At 38.8% G+C, this 23,218-nt stretch overlaps 1 protein-coding gene across 1 annotated transcript; it reads right to left on the reverse strand.

Annotated features, from left to right (window-relative positions):
- Positions 1 to 14,270: 14,270 nt before the first annotated feature.
- Positions 14,271 to 14,627, reverse strand: LOC113359470 (uncharacterized mitochondrial protein AtMg00810-like). The gene has a single exon (XM_026603095.1). The coding sequence runs from the start codon at positions 14,625 to 14,627 to the stop codon at positions 14,271 to 14,273; it is 357 nt and encodes a 118-aa protein (XP_026458880.1).
- Positions 14,628 to 23,218: the final 8,591 nt, after the last annotated feature.

The following is a 23,218-nucleotide window of genomic DNA, read 5'->3' on the forward strand; positions in this document are numbered from 1 at the left end:
GACAGGAACCCTGGGTGTGCTTATGCTTTAACCATGCAAGTAGGCGTTATCTTGCGTGTCGTGAGTGATATGCATACGAGACCCAGGAATACCGTGACTCCAGATATACTCTTTGATTGGGAGTTTAACTTGGAGAATTCAGAAATACTTAGCCTCAACGTGAAATGGCTTCGTAAGAAAATAAACGTTATCAAGGATTCATGAGAAAAGAACATACCCTTTCCCAATGATGCTGTGAAGGAGAAGGAGGACAAGATTTCAAAGCTGACCGAGGAGTTGAACAAGGAGAGGGCGGCTTTGCAAATCTTGAAGGATGCTGATGAGCGAAAGCCTTTTCTTGCTGATCTCTTGAACTTCTGAAATTCTGAGAGATGTGAGGTTTATACTTGGGTTTTGATATTTAGATGGTTTTGGATTGACTGATGGTTGAGTATTTTCTTGTAGATTTTCTTTTACGAAATATGAACTGAATTTTGATAAATTGCTGAATTCAAATACAGATTGCGAGTATTGCAAATGTTTTGGAGGAATTGAAATACAAATGAAAGAAAATCCTAAATGTTAAATCCCAACGCTATGAGTGCTTCAAACGCCCAATACCTTAAATGTCCAATAATTTCAGATAAACGCCTTGAGCCAATTTTCACGAATTACTGGTAGGGTTCTGCCATCTGTGTTGGTCAATTTGTAGTATCCTCCGGCCACGGACTCAGCGACCATGAATGGTCCTTCCCAATTGGAGTTCCTTGTAGAATGAAGATCGCGCTGAACTGCTTTGAGAACCAGGTCCCCTTCATGAAACTTGTTAGGCTTGGTGGATCGTGCCTTGAATATCTTCCGCTGATTCGGAATTCCCTGTTTGACGGAATTCCACGATTGTGGCACATATGGACACTCGCGCGGAAGAGAGTATCCAGCATAGTGTTGATCATGCTTAGCCAGGTCTTCAGCAATAAACCTCTCGATGGAGTGACCGATTTGAAGAAGTTCTGAACCCAACCATTGAGTGTAATATTTCCAAGGTGAGGTTACCCACTCGTAGCTTTTGATGACTGCTAAATTATTCATGGGGAGAAGTCCCTAGACTATTGGTAATATTGGAGCATGAGGAGGAATAAGACTTGCCTGAGATTGAAACCTTCTGACAAAGGTGTGCGTATTATCTTCAAGTTCCTGCGTAAGTCCCATCAGAGTTTTTACTTCTTCCAGATGCTCAAACGGTGGTGCGTCCTCTGCTTCGTCTTCCGACTCGGAATCCTTGTCGATGACAGGATGTGTTGAAGGCGTCGTTGTCCTTCCAGCATGAATCCTTGTTCTCCCAAGGACCATGTCGTATCCAGGGTCTTCCCGGATTATAAAAAACTTGGCCTCAGTGCAGATCAATCTTTCTGTAACTTTGAGAGTGATGAAGCCGTATGCGTCTCTGGAGATTTCTTCGTGGTCCCTGATTGCTATGGGAACGTGGGTGGCTTCCCGTCGAGTAATACCAGTAGCTCTGAGAGTTTTCAAAGGGATGATGTTGACAGCGGTACCAACTTCGACGAACGCCCTCTTGAACTCATTTCCTTTAATGTGCACTGTGGTGAGCAGTCCCCAGTCATACATTTCTGTGTCGGTGGCTGAAGGTCCGGTGGTGGTCTCTTAGATCAACGGACGTCTTCCGGACACGATGTGGTTCAGTGCAGCAAACATGTCTTTCCTTTGAGATTTCAAAAGATACAACAACTCGCAGACATGTTCGATCAGAGATTGGAACGCTTCCTTGACAGGAGGTTCAGAGATGGTAAAAGTTCTGACTGGGAGGGGTTTTTTGTGTACTTCCTCAGTTCCCAGGTTAATCTCTCCTGATTCGACCTTTTCTTTAAATATGCGCTTCAAAATTTTGCAATCACTTGTGGGATGACTGACGTATCTATGGAAGCGGCAATATCGAGGATTTTCCATGGCTTTTTCAGTTGGTTCCTTCTTGACATAAGGCAATTTGATTGCACCATATTGGATCCTGGCATCGAGTAATTCATTAACTTCTTCCATTGAACAAGGAAAATCAGGCGCTTCTGGATCTTCCGTATGCTGAGGAGGGACTTTTGAATTCTCCTTTTTGTGTGCCTTCGAAGGGATGGAGGAAGTCTGCTTGTGCTGTGGTTCTGCTTTTCGCTTACTCCCTTCAGCGATAGCATTTGTTGAAGGTTGCAGGTTGTACTGCTTGTTGATCAAACGCCTGATTCCTCGAGTGTCTTTTGAATCTTCAGTCTTTGTTGACTTTGCTCTTTCCAAAAGAGCGGGTGCAGTGGTTGCTGACCTTTTCGCAGCTTCGTGAAGCTCTGAGAAAATCTGGAATCGAAGGTTCTCCAGCAAGGCCCTGTAGACCGGGAGCATGCCATTGATGCACAAGTCCACCAGTTGTTGCTCCGTGATGTTTGGGTCATGACAATCCAGGGCTTGGACTCTGAACCTTTTCACATAATCATTGGGATTTTCACTGACCCTCTGAAACATTCTTCCAAGGTCGGAGAGGGTGACTTGTTCTGACACGAAGAAGTATTTCATGTAAAATGCGTTAACCATTTCTCCCCAATTGTTGATGGTCCCTAGTGTGATGTTGTTATACCAGGTGTATGCCCTGCCTTTCAGAGATTTTGAGAATTCCTTGAGACGGACGACATGATTATGCTCATGTTCTCCCAGGGCTTCGAGAAAACGAGAGAGATGTTCCCGAGCATTGCCTGTTCCATCATACAAGGTGAAAGTTGGAGAAACGTAAACTTTGGGGAGTGGAATCCTCTGCGTGGCGGCAGGATAAGGAGGTTGATGACGATGGTCATGCGATGTCTTGCCTTTTCCATGGTTCTCTAAGAGGTGCTCCAGATCCTCGCGAGTGATGAAATTCGATGATCCCTTCGCTGATGAGTTGTCTGCAACAGTTTTGTGGACTTCGTCGTCTTCTACTGTATGGATTGGAATTACTTCAGGATCGTCGTCTGAGGATTTCTCCTTCTCCCTTCTCTTGAGTTTCTCTGACATCTTGTCAGTAAGAGTTTTGAGATAATTACACAGCTCCTTCTGTGTAGCAGCCATGTCAGTCTGATTCTTTGCAAGAGTCTCTGCGCTTTGATAAGATCAGCAATGGTAGGTGGTGGATCTCCTCTGACTTCTTCAGGGTGTCGTCCGGACAGTGGATGACCTTCGGCGTGAGGAGGAGTAATGTCACCACCATCAGTGTTGGAGGTCGGAATTGTCTCCGGGATATTCTGATTGTTGTTGTTGCTAGTGCTAGCACGGTTTGTGTTAGGATTCGTAACTGAACCTGACCTGAGATCAACCATCTTGTGAAATTGTGAGATTGCAACCGAGAGAATGATCTCCCACTGTGGTCGCCAATCTGTAGATGGGGAAAAACGATTTGCTGGTTTTTAAGGAATTGAGGAGACGACCGTACGGAGGAGACTCCTCGAACCGAGCGAAATGTTAAACCTCACACAGATGCACCGCTGCAAAGGGGGTGCTTTAGATTCGAGAGATCAATCTGTAGTACTCCGGCCTAAATCAAGACAATGACCGTTCCAGAGTAAATTCGGTCACAAGAGAGGATGGGTTGATCTGTAGGAGGGAAGCTGAGAAATGTGTGGAATCAATGGTAATCAAAGATTGTGGGTGTGTGAATTCTGAATATGATAAGCTCTGAATGATTGAAATTGCTCAATTGAGAGTAGTTGCTCAATTGATGAGTTGATGATCTCGTGTTGTCGTTGACGTGAGATTGATGACTGATGTGTGATGATTCAATCATGATTCAGAGACTTATTTATATTGCTGGAATTTTAGACACCATGATTCCATGAAGTGTGACAGTTGATGGAATCAAGGAGTGGGGAAGTGGAGATCGTGTTTGAAACCAGTTGCTCAACGTGTGGAGACTTGGTCGATTTTCCACCCACTACCTCGTGAATTCCTTCAACTGATTGCACGACTTGCTCACATTCCATCGTGTGTTTGAACACACGTGCCGTAGACCGCCAGACCAAAACCCTAAGTGATATCCCCCAAGTGACACGATTGACGTCTCGTGGTTTGTTAGTCAATTGATGACTTCGTGGTTTGATGGGACGATGAGTCCATGTAGTTGCTGAGTTGAACATGATGTTCTGAAACTCATGAATTGAACATGTCATGAGACAGAGGTATAGTTCTTACGATGAAGTGAGCAAGTATTGCTCATTCGATGGATCGTTGAATATTGATTGTTGAACCAATATTCCTTGGTTTGAGCAAATATTTATCATCTGAGCAAGTGTTGCTCATGTGATGAATTGTTGAATATTTGATCGTCTGAGCATGTGTTGCTCATCTGATGGATTATTGGCAGCGTACCAAAAATATTAATTAGAATACTGGTCGTTGAACCGAGCATAATTAATAAAATTAATGACCATGAGGTCGTCGTAAAATTATTAAGGTTGGAATCTGGAATGATGATCCTTGGATTCAGAAACCCTAATTTGATCAATTGATGATCAATTCATGGTTCGTCAGAATTTAACCATGGGACGAAGGAGGGAGCGACTACATGGGACCGTGGATCAACCATGTAGTGTCCATATGCTCACGTGAGCAAATACGAAGAACTCCTGAAGAGTTGACGATTTGTTGGTGGAAGAATGATTAAATGCTGGCTTAATCATTTATTCAAAATGCTCGTCTGAGCCTTAGGTGAGAAAACCTAATTAATTATGACGAGCGAGGGACCGACCATGGAGTCATGAAACCGGCCCTGGGTTGTCACGTGACCGCCTGACGATCACTTCATGAAAATCCAAAGTGTTTGGAAGAGTTTTGGACCTAATACGAGCAATTGTGCAAATTAGGTCAAAACTGTGAAAATTGATGGGACCGGCTTCCGTGAGCCAAAGAGCCAATCTTGGTCGGTCAAGATAGCGTGCTCGTGTCCCCAAGGCGTCCGCGTCTCAGTCCTGAGAATTTTGATATTTTCTGGCGTGCAATTGAGCATCCATTCGAGAAAATATGCCAAAATTAGGGTTTCGACGAAACTGAGGAAAACACCATGAGATGATGAAAAATAATTATAAAATAAGGAATGAGGAGGCGTGGGACCGCCGTGGTCAAGGCATGGTCGGCCGGTCGTGACCACGGTCCCGTGGTGCCTTTTCCTTAATTTTATAATATTTTGATGATTTTATGAAAAATTCATGAATTTTGAGAAATTTGATGAATTTAGGGAGTTTCCATGAATTGAAGGAGTTTTCATGAGTTCATGGAAGCAAAATATTAAAATAATAAAAACAAGGGCGTGTGGGACCATGGAGGCATGGCGCGGCTATGGACCGGTCCCACGAGTTTTTCATAATTTTTTAATATTTTTAGGTATTTTTGATGATTTGAGGGAATTTTTCCTAATTTGAGAGAAATACCATAAAATCAAGGAATTTGATGAATTCAAGGAAAATAATAAAAAAAATAAAACAAAGGGCGTGTGGACCGGCGGTGGGGCCGGCCCGGTCCCACAAGTTTTCATAATTTATTTTATTATTATTATTGATGATTTGTGCAAAAATACCATGAAATCAAGGAGTTTTTTCATGAAATTAGAGAAATAAAATAATAATAATAAATAATAAGGAACCGTGGGGTGTGGGGCCGGTTGGGACCAAGGCATGGCCGGTTGGCCAATGGTCACTCCCCACACTCCTTTCCTTAATTTTATATTATTTTTTATGGATTTATGGAAGTACCATGAAACCGAGGAGTTTCCTCGAGACGAAGGAGATTTGATAAAATGAGAGAATTTTCATCAAATCTTGGAAAATAATAAAATGCATTAAAAATATAAAACTGGCGTGGGATTGACCACGACACAGTCGGTCGGTCGTGTGTCCGTGCTCCCAGCACCCTGGTAAATATTCTTAATTATTTATTATTTTCTTCCCTGTTTTGCATAGGTTCATCGTTTCGTTGTATTTTTGAAATACTCGTTCGTGCGGTGACTGTTAGTGTATCGTCGTTGAATACACCTTCACCATTTGAATCGGGGCTTACTTAGAGGTAGCTCAGACGCCCGGTTGTTGATTATTTATTACTAATTGTGGAATTCGGTGGAGAATAATCCACAAAACTGAGCAATAAGATGTTTATTATTAATTCATAAGATCAACTGAGGATTCGACTACGAATTTAGAATAATAAAGTGAGCATTACCATTCCATTGGATCGTAGATTCGACCGTAGAATCAGAGTAATTAAGATTTATCTATTACCATTTATGAGACCAATTGTGGATTCGATCATGAAATCGGAGTAATGAGATAATATAGTTATTGTTATTCTATGAGATCAAGATGTGGATTCGATCATAGAATCAGAACAATTGTTTATTGCCATTCCATGGGACCAGTCGTGGATTCGACCATGGAATAGGAGCAATTGTTATTGCCATTCCATGGGACCAGTCGTGGATTCGACCATGGAATAGGAGCAATTGTTATTGCCATTCCATGGGACCAGTCGTGGATTCGACCATGGAACAGGAGCAATAATAGATTATTCTGGGAATTCAGTAGTGAATGTCACAGCAGAATTAATCTTAATTAGGAATAATTAACTTTGTATCTCTATACTAGCAGAGCAAGCTGTTTAGGAGCATAATTATCCCGATATGAGCTTGTCGGTAAGTCATATCCTTTATATAGTCAGGGTAAACTCGTTGTTTGTTCCTGAAGACGTTATCGCTCTATACTAGCAGAGCAAGTTGTTTAGGAGCCGTCCATCTCGCGATACTATATAGAAATAATCACCGAAAGTATTCAGTATTCATGAGATATGCCGTTGTCCAGTCGTGAGACTTCATATCTACATGTACTCTGAGAGAAAGTACTCTCCGTTGAGAATTCGATGAGAGTTCCGTGTCTCGATACTCACGTCTGATTGTTGAATCAGAGCTTCGTATAATTATGAGTTTACGAATTTAGCCTTTGTCGAAAATCCACCATCTATACCTCTTTTGTTCAATATGTCCTTTTGAGTCACAAAAGAGACACATTTTTTGATCGTTGGGAGATATTTTCCTTCCATCTGTTGCGGCTATTCCTTGATTAGAGGAAGACACATGCACATCCTTTTCAACAGGAAGGGATTTCGATTTTGCTTCTGGAACTGAATTTTTTACAGTTAAATCAGAAGTAATTGGTACAGTGGAATCTTTGGAACATTCTTGAATAGAGAGTTTACTCAAAAGAAGTTCAATTTCTAAGGCATCCTCTTTGAGTTTTTCCTCAAGCAGAGTTCGTGAAGAACAGACTGAGGCGTTTTCCTCTCGAAGGACCTTTAGAAACGAGTCACGCTCATTTACCATACCAATAAGAGTATTGACTTTGTGTTTCAACCGGTTGACATTATCAGCCTGGATTCTAACAACTTTTAGAATCACTGCACTCTCTCTGGATTCTTACCTTTCAACTTCAGAGTCAGACTCGTCAGTAAGATAATCCGGGTAACACTTGTCAATGGAAGTCTGTTTCGTTGGAACACTAGGTTCGTCTATTTTCGAGATTGACAAATCTTTCTCTTTAATAGATTTCATAGAAACGGTACTTTTATTTCTGGCGATGCGTTTATCAAAGATATCGCTTATGTCCATATTCAGATCGCTACAAATACAGACTCATTTAGGTCTTACATGTGTTTGCCTGCTTTGATGCCAATTGAAAAAGCGGGGGTCTAACAACCACTCCCAATATTTCGTTTGGCAATCTGAATAGACAAACTCCAATATACTATCAAGAGAATCAACTAGAGAGTCAGACTCAATCTAGAGAAAAGTATATCAAAGAGTTTTATATCTTTATCTCTCAATTCAATCTGCAATCAACAAATAGAAACTTGCGAGCCCGATTGAATATTAGAGAAGTAACTTGAACGGTGCCAAAGACCAATGTTCAAGGATCAATCAATTTCAATCAACAACCAAAGGTTGGATTAACCAATTGATCGATTCAACGCACAACCTGTGATATTTCAATTATATAACAAAATATAATGCGGAAAAGAAATAATACAAACACCAGAATTTTGTTAACGAGGAAAACCGCAAATACAGAAAAACCCCGGGACCTAGTTCAGATTTGAACACCACACTGTATTAAGCCGCTACACACACTAGCCTACTACCAATGAACTTCAGACTGGACTGTAGTTGAACCCTAATCAATCTCACACTGATTCACGGTACAATTGCGCTCTTTACGGCTCTGATCCCAGCAGGATACTACACACTTGATTCCGTTAGCTGATCTCACCCACAACCAAGAGTTGCTACGACCCAAAGTCGAAGACTTGATAAACAATCTGTCTCACATAGAAAAGTCTATTGGAATAGATAAATCTGTCTCCCACAGAAATACCTAGGAGTTTTGTTCCGTCTTTTGATAAATCAAGGTGAACAGGAACCAATTGATAAACGGGACTTATATTCCCGAAGAACAACCTAGTATTATCAATAACCCCACAATAATCTTAATCGTATGGTAGCGAAACAAGATATTGTGGAATCACAAACGACGAGACGAAGATGTTTGTGACTACTTTTAATCTTACATATCGGACATATAATCTCGAGCAAATCTTAGAGAACATAGTACTCAACACGATAGAAGAAGTAAGATCAAAATAGGCAACTACAGATAAAATAGTTGGGTCTGTCTTCACAGTCCCAATGAAGTCTTCAAGTCGTTAACCTACAGGGTTTCGTAAAAAAACTAAGGCTAAAGGAGAATAGACTCTAGATTATGCAACTAGTATCACGCAGGAGGTGCGGGATTAGGTTTCCCAGTTGCTAGAGTTCTCCTTTATATAGTTTTCAAATCAGGGTTTGCAATCAATGTTACCTTGGTAACAAAGCATTTAATATTCACCGTTAGATGAAAACCTGATTAGATTTAAGCTAATATCTTTCAACCGTTAGATCGAACTTAGCTTGTTATACACAAATGAAATGTACCTTCATTTAGGTTTAAATAACCGTACCTAAACGTGTACACCATGTTGGCTCAACCGTAGTTAACCGAGGTTAGCTATATGAACACTCTCATATCAACCTTATTCATCTTAACCATAACTAGTTCAAATGACTCAAATGAAACTAGTTCAAGAGTTGTTCAATTGTTATATTCTCATAGAAGTATACAAGAACACAATTGAAACAAAATCGGTTTGATTCACTCGAATCAATTCATGAACATTATATCCACGGTTTGTAAAGTATTTATTCCTTAATATATAAATGTATTAGTTCATGAGCCAACCGATTTTAGAACTTTAACCACTCAAGTATGCATTCGGGTACGCATACCTAAGCAGCAGGTCTGAGTTTGGGTTCGCCAGTATGCGAACGAGTACGCATACTTAAGTACATTTCTAAAACCCAACAGAAATTCCCGGACCTATACCTTATGCAAGTACGCCTACCGGTATGTGTACTTGGTACACGGAATTTCACAACTTCAAGTACGCATACGAGTATGCATACTTTAGTTCCGGTCATGGATCACATACATGCAAGAATGCAAACTATGTTTATAATCTAATGACGGTTAAGTATTCTAAACTCTATTGCAATCATTGAAACTTTCTTAGAGGATGACAATAGCCGTTTTCACAAACTATTAGCATCAAAGCAATTTTCAAGTTATTGAAATAATCATAACAAAACAATCCAAGTCTACACCAAAATGATTGTATCACACAAATCATGTAAGATGTTACTCGGCGATTTTCACATGATCATATTTTGACTTTCGTCGCGATATAAGATGAACTTGGTTGAAGCTAAAGCTTACCAACACATATTTCGAGAAATATGTAAGCGAGCTAATCTCAGCTCGAAATCTCAAATTTGTATAATCGACAACTATATAGTTGTTTATGGGTGAAAACTGTTTCTGCTGGTTTTGGTAATTTTGGGTGTGTGGATGAGAAACAAATCTAAACCCTAAACAATGCACTACACGGAAGTACTTTTGATTCGAGAGATCAATCTGTACAATCCTGTCCTAAACCAAGAAATGGCCGTTCCAGGCTTTCTTCGGTCACAATGTGAAGGAGAAGGGTTGGTCTTAGGGAGGGAAGCGAAGATAGTGTTGAGACCAGAATGGTTAATTCTGAAGATGTGGCTTGTTTTATGACTTGTATCCTAAAGTAGAACTGACTTGCAGAGTGAAAAAGCTATCAGTTCTCGGTGATTTCTGGATACTATCTTGCTGCCGACCAAAAACCTATTGTTTGGTGGAAATAAGTGAAGCCTATTTATACAAGTCATATTTAAACGTACCCTGGTCTCGTAGGAAGTGGGAACGATTGGGTGATGAAAGAATGGAGTAACGTATAACCGTCAGAAACCCATGCTTCCATGATGAAGGAAGTAGATCCTTTTACACCCGTTACTTCTTGCCGCCACTAATTGTCCCGCTTCATGACACTTTCTTATAACGGGCGTATTGCACGCCGCACGCTGTAAACCGCCAGACCAATACCCTGATGAGTATCCCCCAGTTTGTGACATGTTTGATGTCTCGAGTGTTTTCGTGGAAAAAGTGTAGCAGGTTGCTATGTGCGTCAAGTCAAAGTCAAGAGTCTTGCCGCAGGAAAATAACATGTGATGCTATTAGGCACGTCTTGGCTGGTCTCCTAAAACTTGCCACAAGTTCGTCAGTTCGGTGGAGAACTTGGATGGCTGAGATTGCATCTCATGAGAAAGAGTAGCCGTTGATTACGGCTACCTTCTGTTGGCGCCTGGTAATGGCGCGGTGGCGTTTTTGGTGTATGACAGTGGCACTACGGCATGACTGGTATATCTCGTGCATGCCAGTGTCACGTTGGTATAAGTGGCGCCTGGCGTATCCATGGACACGAGATTTAAGCGGCTGGTCGCCTAAAACTTGCCACAAGTCTGTCAGTTCGGTGGCGAATTTGGATGGCTGATATTGCATCTCATGAGAAAGGATGGCCATTGATTTTGAAAAATATCTTGTTGTATATCAAAGCGGCGCCATTGGCATGGTGGTGTCTGGTGTAGTCATGGCATAGCGGCATGCCAGTGGTGTAGCCATGGCAGTTGTTTTGGCATATTGGTGTCAGACCCAAATATGGCTCTGGCAATATTGGCCCTGTTGCTAAGTTAAACTAAGGCCTTAGGAGAATCACTTAATCTAGTTGGCATGACGAATTTAGCTAAACTAGGGTTTGGCGTATCGAAACCTTAATTAGCACGTGCGCTGCAGCACAGTGTCATGGCTGACGTAGCTGGCGCATGCCAGTGGCACGATGATGCAAGTAGCGCCTGGCGTAGCCATGGCCGTTAGGTTTTGGCACATTGGTGTTAGACCCGAAATGTGGCGTGGCAACATTGGCCTTGTTGCCACACCAATCCCAATGCTCTGGGGAACATTACTTGGCTTGGTTGGCATAGCAACTTTGCCTAAATTAGGGTTTGGCATGCCGAAACCCTAATTAGTGTGTGCGGCATGCGGACGCGGCATGGCGACACTTTTTGTGCAAACGGTGCCATAGCTGTGCCAAAGGAACTATAGCAAGGCCATGGTGTAGAAACGACCACATGAGTAAGGATTGTCGTGGGTGGCTATGATATGGCGCCATTCCTAGGGCTTCCTGGGCCTCACACGGCTCGTGGCATGTTGTGGGGTCGAAGTGGCATAATTTGTACCACGACTAGAAATTAGGGCTTTGGTTAATGCAGAGTCGTGCTTCTGACTAGAAAACCCTAATTTAAGCTTATCACGGCGTTGGCCATGAACATGAGGTAGGTTAGCACGCAGGGTGCTATTTATGGCATGTTTTGGCATGCTGCCACAAAGTGGCCGCTCGTCTCATTGGCATAACATGGCACGTTTGGCATGTTGGGACGGTTTTTGGAAAGCCAATTGGCTTCGTGACCATCTGGCGCAGTTTCCCCTTTTTAACTGTGGCAAGTTTAGAGCAACCTGATTGGTCAAAAAAGAGGGTCGGCCAAGCATGGGCGTGGCTACACTTCTGGTGTGAGTGTGGCGGCTTTAGAGCGACCTGATTAGTCGATGGGAAATGGGGCTGGCAATATGGCCCCAGCCACAACTCATGGGAGTGTGGCAGGTTTAAAGCGACCTAATTGGTCGACAAAGGAGTAAGGGATGGTTGGGTAGCATGGGGCGTGGCCAAGTGGAGTCGTCTGGCCTATGGAATGGCCACGCTTCCTCTCATTATTGCTCCTTCTCCGTGTCTCCTTTATTCTTTGCTTTCTGATTTTGGGTAGGACTTTGCACCTACTAATCCATGGCGGATTGTTGCTTACATGCATCAGTCTGGATAAATTTCATGTGAACATATTGAGTTGCTCAATAAATACGCCAGTGGAGAGGTTGAACACTCATCACTTTACATGGCTCTGTTTCTTTGCAGAGTGACGACACATTAAATGTGAGTTTTTACAATTTTACCCCTGAACTAAAAACCACCATCAACAATAGTACTACGACTTTTTTCTCAATATAGGAGATAGAGTAGAAATAGACTTTCCAAGTGATAGCTGAGTTTTAGTCTCCACATACCTTTTGTTGATGAAGTTCCACAAGCTCGCCTTAGTAGTTCTTCGTCTTCAATTAATGAACGTCGTGAAGTCTGCTCAACTACACAATCTATCCTAGTCCGAGACATCACTATAAGTAGACTAGAAATCAGTACTTATAGTTTTTATCACTAACATTGACAAACAAGCTTAAGATAGAAACGCTTACGAGTTCGACCGAGCAGTGCTCTAACACATATATTTCTCCCCCTTTTTGTCACAAAAATGACAAAGGTCCGAGCAAACAAAGGACAAACCGAAAGGATCTTACAAATCTATAAGACTTGTACAACCCATAAGAGTTAAGCACGAAGGTTAAACATACCATTTTAGATAACTAATATTAAATCTGAAACTACAAAAGTAATTTAGTTTCAATATGTTATCAAGGAAATAATTGCCCGAAGTAATTTTCCTTATAGTCCAACAAATCGACTAAGATACTTAATTTTATCGTTGAACCGATTGCGTATGTACAATCGCTTGTTTCGAAAGATCAAAATAAAGATCAGAATTAACTCTATTTCTCTCATCAAGCTCTAATTATTCAATAGAATAACTTAGACCTTTACCTTTAGACAAGACAAACACTAGGTTAGTTAACTAGTTTTTCTTTTCAAGGCATTCGATTAGACTTGAATAACCGAATCCTCCAATTGATAAGTCCAACTAAGATCAGAATTAACTTAGTTTCTCTTATCCGGAATCAAATGGACTAAACAAATGACCCGTAATTTTTTTAAGCCAAAAACAATAAATACAAACCAAAATTAACTGACTTGCAATTTTTTTTCTTAACTGGAAGCAATTGAAACAAATATAAACATTACAACACCACAATTGCACCGAATTTCATTAAGCAAAAACACTTGATACCCAACAATAAAGAAGATACCAAATCATAAGTTAATAAATTGACACAATTTTTCTTAACCGGAAATAATTGAATCATATAAAGCAATCCATACACAATAATGGAACATACATTGTACCGAAATTTTGTTAAGCAAAAGAAAAATATATGAAATATAAACAGGCTTTTCTTAAACGGGAAAAACGATTAACTAAAAAATAAAATCGTTACCTAAATTTCCGTTGCCACTTCTCCCCAGAAAGATATATCATTAAGCGCAAGTTCAATAAGAACTCTCCCTTTGTTTGTTATCATCCTCTCACAAGAACAAAAGAACAACAACAAAAGCAACCTTTACCAGAGAAAGGTTGAATCGTTTTAACTAATGCATGCCAATAGCAAAAGTTGGAAACCGAAAAGTAAAGTACTACTGTACCATAACAACACCAATAGAGTTCCTGAGATTCTAAAAGGTTGCACGGTCTAGTGCTTTTGTAAGAATATAAGCTAGTTGTTGTTCATAATGAACATATTCTAGTTTGATGATGCCATTCTCATACAATTCTCGAATAAAATGATATCTAATGTCTATGTATTTAGCACGAGAATGTTCAACTGGATTTTTTGTTAGACGAATGGAGTTGAGTTGTCACAAAGAATACTCATAGTTGGAATGCCATAGTCTATGAGCATTTGTTTCATCCACGTAATTTGAGTACAACAGGTACCAGCACCAATGTATTCTGCTTCACAGGTTGAGAGACTGTGAATTTTTTTTCTTACTATGCCAGGCTACAAGATTTTGACCCACATAGAAACAACCACAGATGTACTTTTCTGATCTTCAACACATCCTGCCCTATCAACGTCTGAATAGGAAACCAGTCTGTTATTCGTATCCATTGAGTACGATAGACCATAATCTATGGTACCATTAACATATCTTATGATCCTTTTTACAACTTTTAGATGTGATTCTTTAGGATTTGCTTGAAATATAGCACAATAACCTACACTGAAAGCAATATCAGGTCTTGTTGCGGTTAAGTACAACAGACTTCCTATCATAGATCGATATAGCTTCTGGTCTGCAGGATTTTCACTGGGATTAGACTGAAGCTTTCCAGTGGTTTTCATTGGAGTTTCCATATAAGATGCACCCTTTAGCTCAAATTTTTCAACTAAATTTCTGGCATATTTTTCTTGAGACAAAAAAAATATTATCTTTTTACTGCTGAATTTGCAAGCCTAAAAGTATGATAATTCTCCAACATTACTCATATCGAATTGCCCACTCATAAGATTTAGAAACTCGTCGGTGAGAATTTTTGAGGTGGATCCATAGATAATGTCATCTACATAAATTTGTGCAACAAGAACATTCTCTCCATTCCATTTGGTGAAAAGGGTCTTATTAGCACAACCTCTAGAGAATTCTTTTTGAAGTAAAAAGGATGTTAATTTATCATACCAAGCTCTTGAAGCTTGTTTTAAACCATACAATGCCCTTTTGAGATTAAGGATATGATCAGGAAACGATGGATCTTCAAATCCTTTAGGTTGAGCAATAAAGACTTCCTCTTTTAAGTCTCCACTGAGAAATGCAGACTTAATGTCCATTTGAAAGGGTTTAATCTTAAGATTACAGGCATATGCAAGTAAAAGTCTAATTGATTCTAAACGAGATACAAGAGCAAAAGTTTCATCGAAATCAATACCTTATATTTGAGAATATCCTTATGCAACAAGTTTGGCTTTGTTTCGAACAGTAGTTCCGTATTCATCTGATTTGTTTTTTAAAATCCACTTTGTTTCTACAATGTTGACGCCATCTAGTTTCGGAACACGTTCCCAAACTCCTTACCTTTCGAACTGATTAAGTTCCTCATGCATTGAGTTTACCCAAGCAGGATCATTAAGAGCTTCCTATATATTTTTTGGCTCTATTGATGAAAGAAGCATGTATAATGACAGACATTCTGGAGTTCCCTTCGAGTCATAAATTTGGCATTGGCATATCCAATAATGTCAACTGCAGAATGTCTTTGATGTACCCACTTTGCAGGTTTGTGAGTTTCATTTTCAGTATTTTTAGGTTGCTCAATAATACTGTCAGTGTCATCTTTATCATCTATATCAGAAGTGGTAGGAACAACTACAGGTTCTTCCTCATTTTGTATTTTTTGTTAACAGTTTCCGAAGGAGGTAATTCCGCAGCAATATGATTATCTTGACGAAAATCGTTAATATCATCAATAACTATGTTAACTGATTCCATCATGACTTTTGTTCGAAGATTATATACTCTGAAGGCAGGACTATCAGAAGCATAACCAAGAAAGATTCCTTCATCACTTTTGGAATCAAATTTTCCTCTATGTTCTCTGTCCTTAAGTATATAGCATTTGCTTCCGAAAACCCTTAAATAGATTAGATTGGGTTTTCTTCCATACCATAACTCATAAGGGGTATTTAGAGTTTTTGATCTTAGATAAACTCTATTTATGAGATAAAAGGCTGTGAAAATAGCTTCCCCCCAGAAGGTTAGTGGTAGATTTTTATTGTGAAGCATTACTCTAGCCATTTCTTGAATATTCCTATTCTTCCTTTCAGCCACACCGTTTTTCTGAGGTGTAATGGGAGCAGAGAACTTATGAGAGATTCCTAAATCATTGTAGTTTTCATATACTTTTGTATCTTTGAATTCAGTACCACGTCGCTCCTTACTTTTTTAAGTTTGCGACCTTGTTCATTTTGAATCCTACTCACAATAATTTTGAACTCCTCAACAGTGTCATTTTTGTGCTTTAAGAAAGCAACCCAAGTGAACCTGGTGTAATCATCTACCATTACTAAACTATATTTCTTTCCACCAATAGTTGCTTGTTGGATAGCACCAAAAATATCCATATGAATAAGATCGAGAGGAGCACGAGTGACTAGATCCCGAGAAAGTTTGTGTGGGACCTTTCCTTGCTTACTGTTTTGACAAACTCCACATACACCTTTTACTTTAGTATTTATTTTGGGGACGCATCTTACAAGTTCACGATTAATGAGCTTACCTAGCATTCGATAGTTGATGTGACCAAATCGTTCATACCATAAATGAGTTGGCTCTACTTTGGTCAGGTTACAGTATGGATTAGACTGTATATCAAGGAGATAACAGTTATTCGTACTTCATCGTCCTCGAAAGATTATTTTTCCGTACTTATCTTCAATATCACAACCTCCCATATTGAAAATAACTTATGACCTTTATCACAAATTTGACTTACTGAAAGAACATTATCTTTCATACCTTTGGCATAAACAACATCATGGATTTCAGGAATACCTAGAAGTTTGATGGTTCCCTTTTTAATGATAAGGAAGTTGCTTCCATCCCCGAAAGTTACATATCCTCCTTTATAGTCTTCTGCCTTTATAAACCAAGAGAGATCACCTGTCATATTTCTACTACAACAAATGTCTAAAAACCATTGGAAAGGGGAAGTGGTTTTGAGTGCAAAACCTCCCAGACATCTTTCAATAGGTTCCTTACTATGAACGGAATTATCAATTTGTTTCTTAGATTCTGTATCAAGAGGATTTATAAAGTTTCTAAACAGTTGTTTAGCTCGGTTAATCTGCATTTTTGCATAACAAATCTTCTGATTTAAGACTTTACTTCCTTTTAAAAGAGGTTCTATGTTATGTTTTTTCTTGTTCGGCTTTAAATGCCCAGACGTCAGAGTTGAACATTAATGAGACTTCTTCTCATGAAGTTCCAAGGGTTCCTTTACCAGTCTTCTATCAATTAAGATATCACTGATGTCTTCAGCATATGACTGGTTACATTCTACCTTTTCTCTTAACATCTTAAGTAGTACCAAACAACCCTCTTCTACATCAAACAAATTGTATTGTAGAGTACTCAAGTTTTTTATTACGTTATTTGAATCAGACATGAATTCAAACCTTATAGGTTGGATCGCATCAAACACAGATTATTAGATCTTTTCGTGTTTGCCTGCTCTGATACCAATTGAAAAGACGAGGGTACCCAAATACACCACAATCTTTTAAATATCAACATATAAGTCTGATACCAAGTGTGATCGTCTATGGACAAAGTCGAGACAATACCACAACTTAATATTAACTTGATAATAGTTACAGTCAGAAACAGATTCACTATAGGATCAATATCAAGTGATTAGGATTAACGCACAAGTGTATTTACTTTATTATAATATAAAACAATTATAATACGGAAGTAAAGTAAATAACACAACATAAAATTTTGTTTAACGAGGAAACCGAAAATGCAGAAAGACCACATGACCTTGTCCAGTTTTGAATATTCTCAGAATTAAGTCGTTATACAAAATCTAATACCAACTTCGTATAGTTGAGACCAAGCAAACTACCCCTAGATACTTAGTTTCGTCAATATCCCTGCACCTTCAATTTATAGAGTCACACACGTGAATAGAAAATCCTTTGGATCGTATTCCAAACAACAATGGAAAAATTTGTTTGGTAACCACTCTAAACAATCCTGCTAGAAGATATGTGAGTTATTGACAAAATCTCTTTTGTTTAATCTAATAAACTCCTTTGTATGGTTGGATCAATCTAAATATTGATTACCGAAATAATAAAATTTTAGATTTGCAATCAATCAATATAGATCTCAAAGAGAAACTATAAACTATAAAGTCTATCAAAGATAAACCGATTCTAGTTGGATACCTGCCGATCAAGGTTTGTGCACTAAATATACAAAATACGAAAACTAATAAGAATCCTTCTTCGTCTTCAAATTTTCTATAGCCTTCAAATACCTTCACAACAACACTTGAATCCTCTTGTGATCAATCAACACAGAACGAAGTCTATTAACAATGGATTATCACAAGATATCTTTAGATCGGAAGATGATTCTAAAGATCCCGTAGCTACTTTGATCTAGTTTGAGCGAGCCTTATGTCATAAGAGAACGTTCTCAAGAATAAACAAACTAGGTGCAATCAAAGTTACAACAATCGTTAGTCAATCAAATCAATAATCGAAAACTAATAACACTGCAATTATCTAGTTTCCCACCAACGGTACTCTTAGAGCTTCTTGATCCCACGGAAGTCTTTAAACAAGCGGTCGTAAGAGATTTCGCCTAATTAAGTTACTTTCCTCTCTGAATAGACGGCTCCACCAGAGGCACCAGACCAAATTAACAGAGGCACCATACAAAATTTTCAAATCATTAGAGGCACCAGACCAAATTTTCTTTGTAGCTGACTAAAGAGATTTCTTTTGAGTGTGTGTCACCGTACGTTAATTCCGGGTAGAATGGTGAGCTACCAACCTCCCACCAATAGAAGCACTAATCTTTTATCTCTTGAGTGCTAATTTTGTCAATCATGAGGGTGACGTCTATAGCTGAAAACCACCTTCTTGTAGTTTGATTTGCATTTAGCACCATTCTCTCTCTCGCCAACAACAGGTCCATAGAAATACCATCATCATCGAAAAGTGGAGCAACATCAAAATTCTACAAGGGAAGTTGAAGACGTTTAAGGGTTACAAGCAACAATTCAAGGAAGAGCAAAATTTCATATCCAAGTAAAGCAACATATAGATGAGCAGATTTTTATGTACATGTTGAAGACTTACACATAAGGGGCGAAATTCTATATCCAAGTATGAAGACTTATTTACAAGAGCGAAGAAAATCAAAAGATGAGAATTATTGGAGTTTATGATATCGAAGACAATACAAGTTGTGAAGAATCAAGCGGTAAAGTACTTCACCCATGGCTATTTCCATTGTTATTTTTGTATTATTTTTTTTTGTCTCACTAAAAAAAATGTTCAAAACCAAAACAATTCTGAAATTCCTACAGGCGATAACGAACATTTTGAAGATGAGCAACCTTTTGAAATTCCTTGTAGCAGTAATGAAGTTGTTCCAGCTCCGGATCTTAATAATGATCATTCTCCTATTCAAAAGGAGAAGCCTTGGTATGACCGAATCATTGTTATGAACGGTGTAACATACTCTAACGCATATCAACGTTATGAAGAACATCCGGAGTACAATGTTTTTAGGCCGGTTGATTTGAAATAAGTAAACCCAATTATTCCTTCGTCGGAGACTCATATGGAAGACCCTAGGATTTGCACCAATGAACTAGACTTTTTGGGGGAATATTCCGATGATGAGATTGTTGAAGAGATGGAGATTGAGAATGAAACCAAATTGATTGAATTTGTGGAAAACCCAATTGAGCTTGTCAAGGAATATAATGATGCTGAGATTTCGGTTGAAGCAGAAATTAAGAGTTCGATAGAGGACCATGATATACTTGATGTGAATAATTCACTAGAGATAAAAGATGAGTATCCGGTACAAGGTTTGTCTAATCCTTTGCATAATTCTATATCTACATCCAATTGAATTAGCTTCTCAAAGAGTTATTAACCCAGCTTTTAGGAAAATACCTCACTTAGGATTAGAGTTATGTGCTTCCAAATTTTTAACGGATTCTTTTGATTCTAAGTATCCATCACTTGATGTGTTTGATTCTAGCATTGTGCAGGTTCACCAAGCTGAAGAACCTTTTGAAGTTCCCGAATTTTGTGTTCTTTATCCACTTTCTTGTGTAGAAAGGACTAAGTGTGGGGGAAACTTCAATAAAGCGATAGCTTCAATATTTATACCTTGTGTTAATGTTTTCATGAAGTTGTTATTATAATTGCAGATTGTTGTCTGGATGGACTAACATATTTTCAGATTGTTGGATCATGGTCGATAACGAGAAGGTCAGGCTGAGGACGTTAAACTAAGCGCTGAATGGGAGGCAACCCATAGGTTTTGTATTTTCTATCATTTTTGTTTTTAGTTTTCTTCTTTTGTATATCATATTAAGATTTCTCACCTTGATTTGGAAGAGTCAATTACATTGAGGACAATGTAAAGTTTATGTGTGTGTGTGTGTGGGGGGTGGGGTGGGGGGGTGGGGGTGGGGGGGGGGGGGGGGGTGGGTGGGGGGATGTTTCGATATTTTTCATATAGAGTTTTTCAAATAAATAAATATATATATATATATATTTGCATAAAAACCTCGAACTTGTAGAGATTTTAGAGTCATTAGCATACTTCTAGGTATGTTTACATAGACAATTCTGACCGACATAACTGAACTTGGAAGTGTTAGGGAACTACGTTCGAATTTATTGCTTGTTAGAGTGTTAAATAATGAATTTAATCATGCCGGTGATGCAAATGAGGAGAAGCGAGAAATGCATTATTAGAGTTGCAAATCAACAGAGGCACCAGACCAAATTTTCTTTGTAGCTGACTAAAGAGATTTCTTTTGAGTGTGAGTCACCGTACGTTAATTTCGGGTAGAATGGTGAGCTACCCAACCTCCTACCAATAGAATCAATACTGTTTGATCTCTTGAGTGATAATTTTGTCAATCATGAGGGTGACGTCTATAGATGAAAACCACCTTCTTGTAGTTTGATTTGTAGTTAGCACCATTCTCTCTCTCGCCAATAACAGGTCCATTGAAACACCATCATTATCAACAAGTGGAGCGACATCAAAATTCTACAAGGGAAGTTGAAGACGTTTAAGGTTTACAAGAAACAATTCAAGGAAGAGCAAAATTTCATATCCAAGTAAAGCAACATATACATGAGCAGATTTTTATATACATGTTGAAGACTTACACATAAGGGGCGGAATTCTATATCCAATTATGAAGACTTATTTAGAAGTGCGAGGAAAATCAAAAGATGAAAATTATTGGAGTTTATGATATCGAAGACAATACAAGTTCTGAAGAATCAAGCGGTAAAGTACTTCACCTATGGCTATTTCCATTGTTATTTTTGTATTATTTTTTCTTGTCTCACTAAAAAAAAGTTAAAATTTAAAAAAAAAATAAAAAAAAAAATGAGGCAAGAAAAATTTGTTATATTGTTTTTATTTATTTAATAAAGTCGTGGGGAAGGAAGAAAAATCTATAAGGAAGTTTCAAGCAACAAGGAAATATAGGAAAAGAGTAACAATTGTCAAAGTTTTATGAAGTTCAAGAGTTTATCATCAGTAGTTGAAGACCGAAGACGAAGACCAAGAAGATGAAGAAGACGAGCTGAAGACTACGTTTCTATTGGATGCTGTGAGAGTGGTGCTTTCGTCACTGCCGATCATATGTGAAGGTGGTAAGTACTCCCATCCTTGCAAGTGGTTGATTTCCTTTCTTAGAGATCATCAAAAAAATATCTTTAATTTCCACGATTTTGTGGGGTCTCCAGAAATAATTCGGAAGGTTTCCTTCCCACCAATCAACATGTGTAGGATTTCTCTCTTCATTCCTACCTGCACACATGTGAGACCCATAAAAAAATCCGTTTTATTAAGTGATATTATCATAAAATCCTTTTAAGTGAGGCAGAAATCGAGGCGAAATGCTTATTGATCGCTCTCAAACACGTGTTCTCTCATTATGGTGTGGTTATTTCTCACTCAACATTTAAGAATGAGAATATGTTCTTTGGTATTTTTAACTTTTTATTACTAGCATGCAAAAACTTTATGTCCTCATAGCTCTTTGGATGCTTGGGACGCTGGAACGCTTTGAAGTTGGAGCAGGTTTTGTGGGTATACCTCTCGTAAGCCCTCACGAGACTATAACTCGTCCACTAGGGACACCTAGGGGTTTAAGGCATGTTGCATTTGCTAAGTGCATCCGTATCCTCGACGGCATGGAGTTGTTGTACTTTAGGTAGTTTGCTCGAGGATCAGCAAAAGCTAAGTGTGGGGGAATTTGGTAAGTGCTTAATTTACATGTTTAGAATGTCAATTCCATACTTGTTTTAGCTATAATTCTTGCATATTACTTGTTATTATGATTATTTCTAGTTTATGTGTCATATCAGGTGAATCATCCTAAGAAGAGTGAAAAGGGCTAACAAAGAGCTATAAAATTAAGTTCTCAAAGATCCAAGTGTCTAAAGTTGAAACAAGTGGAAGAAGTGCGACGAAAAGGAACAAAGAATGCTCAAGATCATAAGAAGGACAAGTAGACCAAGTTCAACTCATCCAAATTCAGGATTTCTTATCACCATCTTGAAGAGAATTCAATTACAAAGTGAACGGCGAAAGAATGAGGTTATTCCGACTTTGGACGAAGAAGTTACGGCCCAAACAGTCGAGACGAAAAACGACGATCTACAACACACAACTTTCGGCATTGATAAAGAAATACTGAAAGTGGCCATATTTCGGGCAGAGAAGGTGTATTTTAGACCCCAACTTTCGGCATTGCTTTGGGGGATTTGACTATGCCGACTGAGACAAACCTATTGGGTCCTTTTTGACGTATTTTGACTTCCAAATCAAGGAAACATGGTCCCGGATGGATTCTAATACCTAGATCTCATGAAAACTATACAAGAGGACTTCCGTAACAATTATAAGGGATCTCATCTCATATTATACTTTTGTTCTTCATAAAATATTCTAGGGTTTATGTAGTTGCAGGAAATCCTACAACACACCCCTTGTAATAATTTGTAGATCTAAACATAAAAATGATGATAAGAATGCTAAAATTGTAAAGAGACACAAGGTTTACGTGGTTTGATCAATTTCATCTACATCCACGGGGTTAGGTTTTACTATGATTATTTGTAATTATATCTTGATTACATGGAGACTCCATTAATGAGTATTTGGAGCT

Source organism: Papaver somniferum, chromosome 3 (genome assembly GCF_003573695.1).
Source record: "Papaver somniferum cultivar HN1 chromosome 3, ASM357369v1, whole genome shotgun sequence".
Taxonomy (NCBI): domain Eukaryota; kingdom Viridiplantae; phylum Streptophyta; class Magnoliopsida; order Ranunculales; family Papaveraceae; genus Papaver; species Papaver somniferum.

Coding starts and splice junctions, on each gene's coding strand:
- LOC113359470 (XM_026603095.1), bottom strand. CDS start 14,627: ATGGAAACTCCAATGAAAACCACTGGAAAGCTTCAGTCTAATCCCAGT.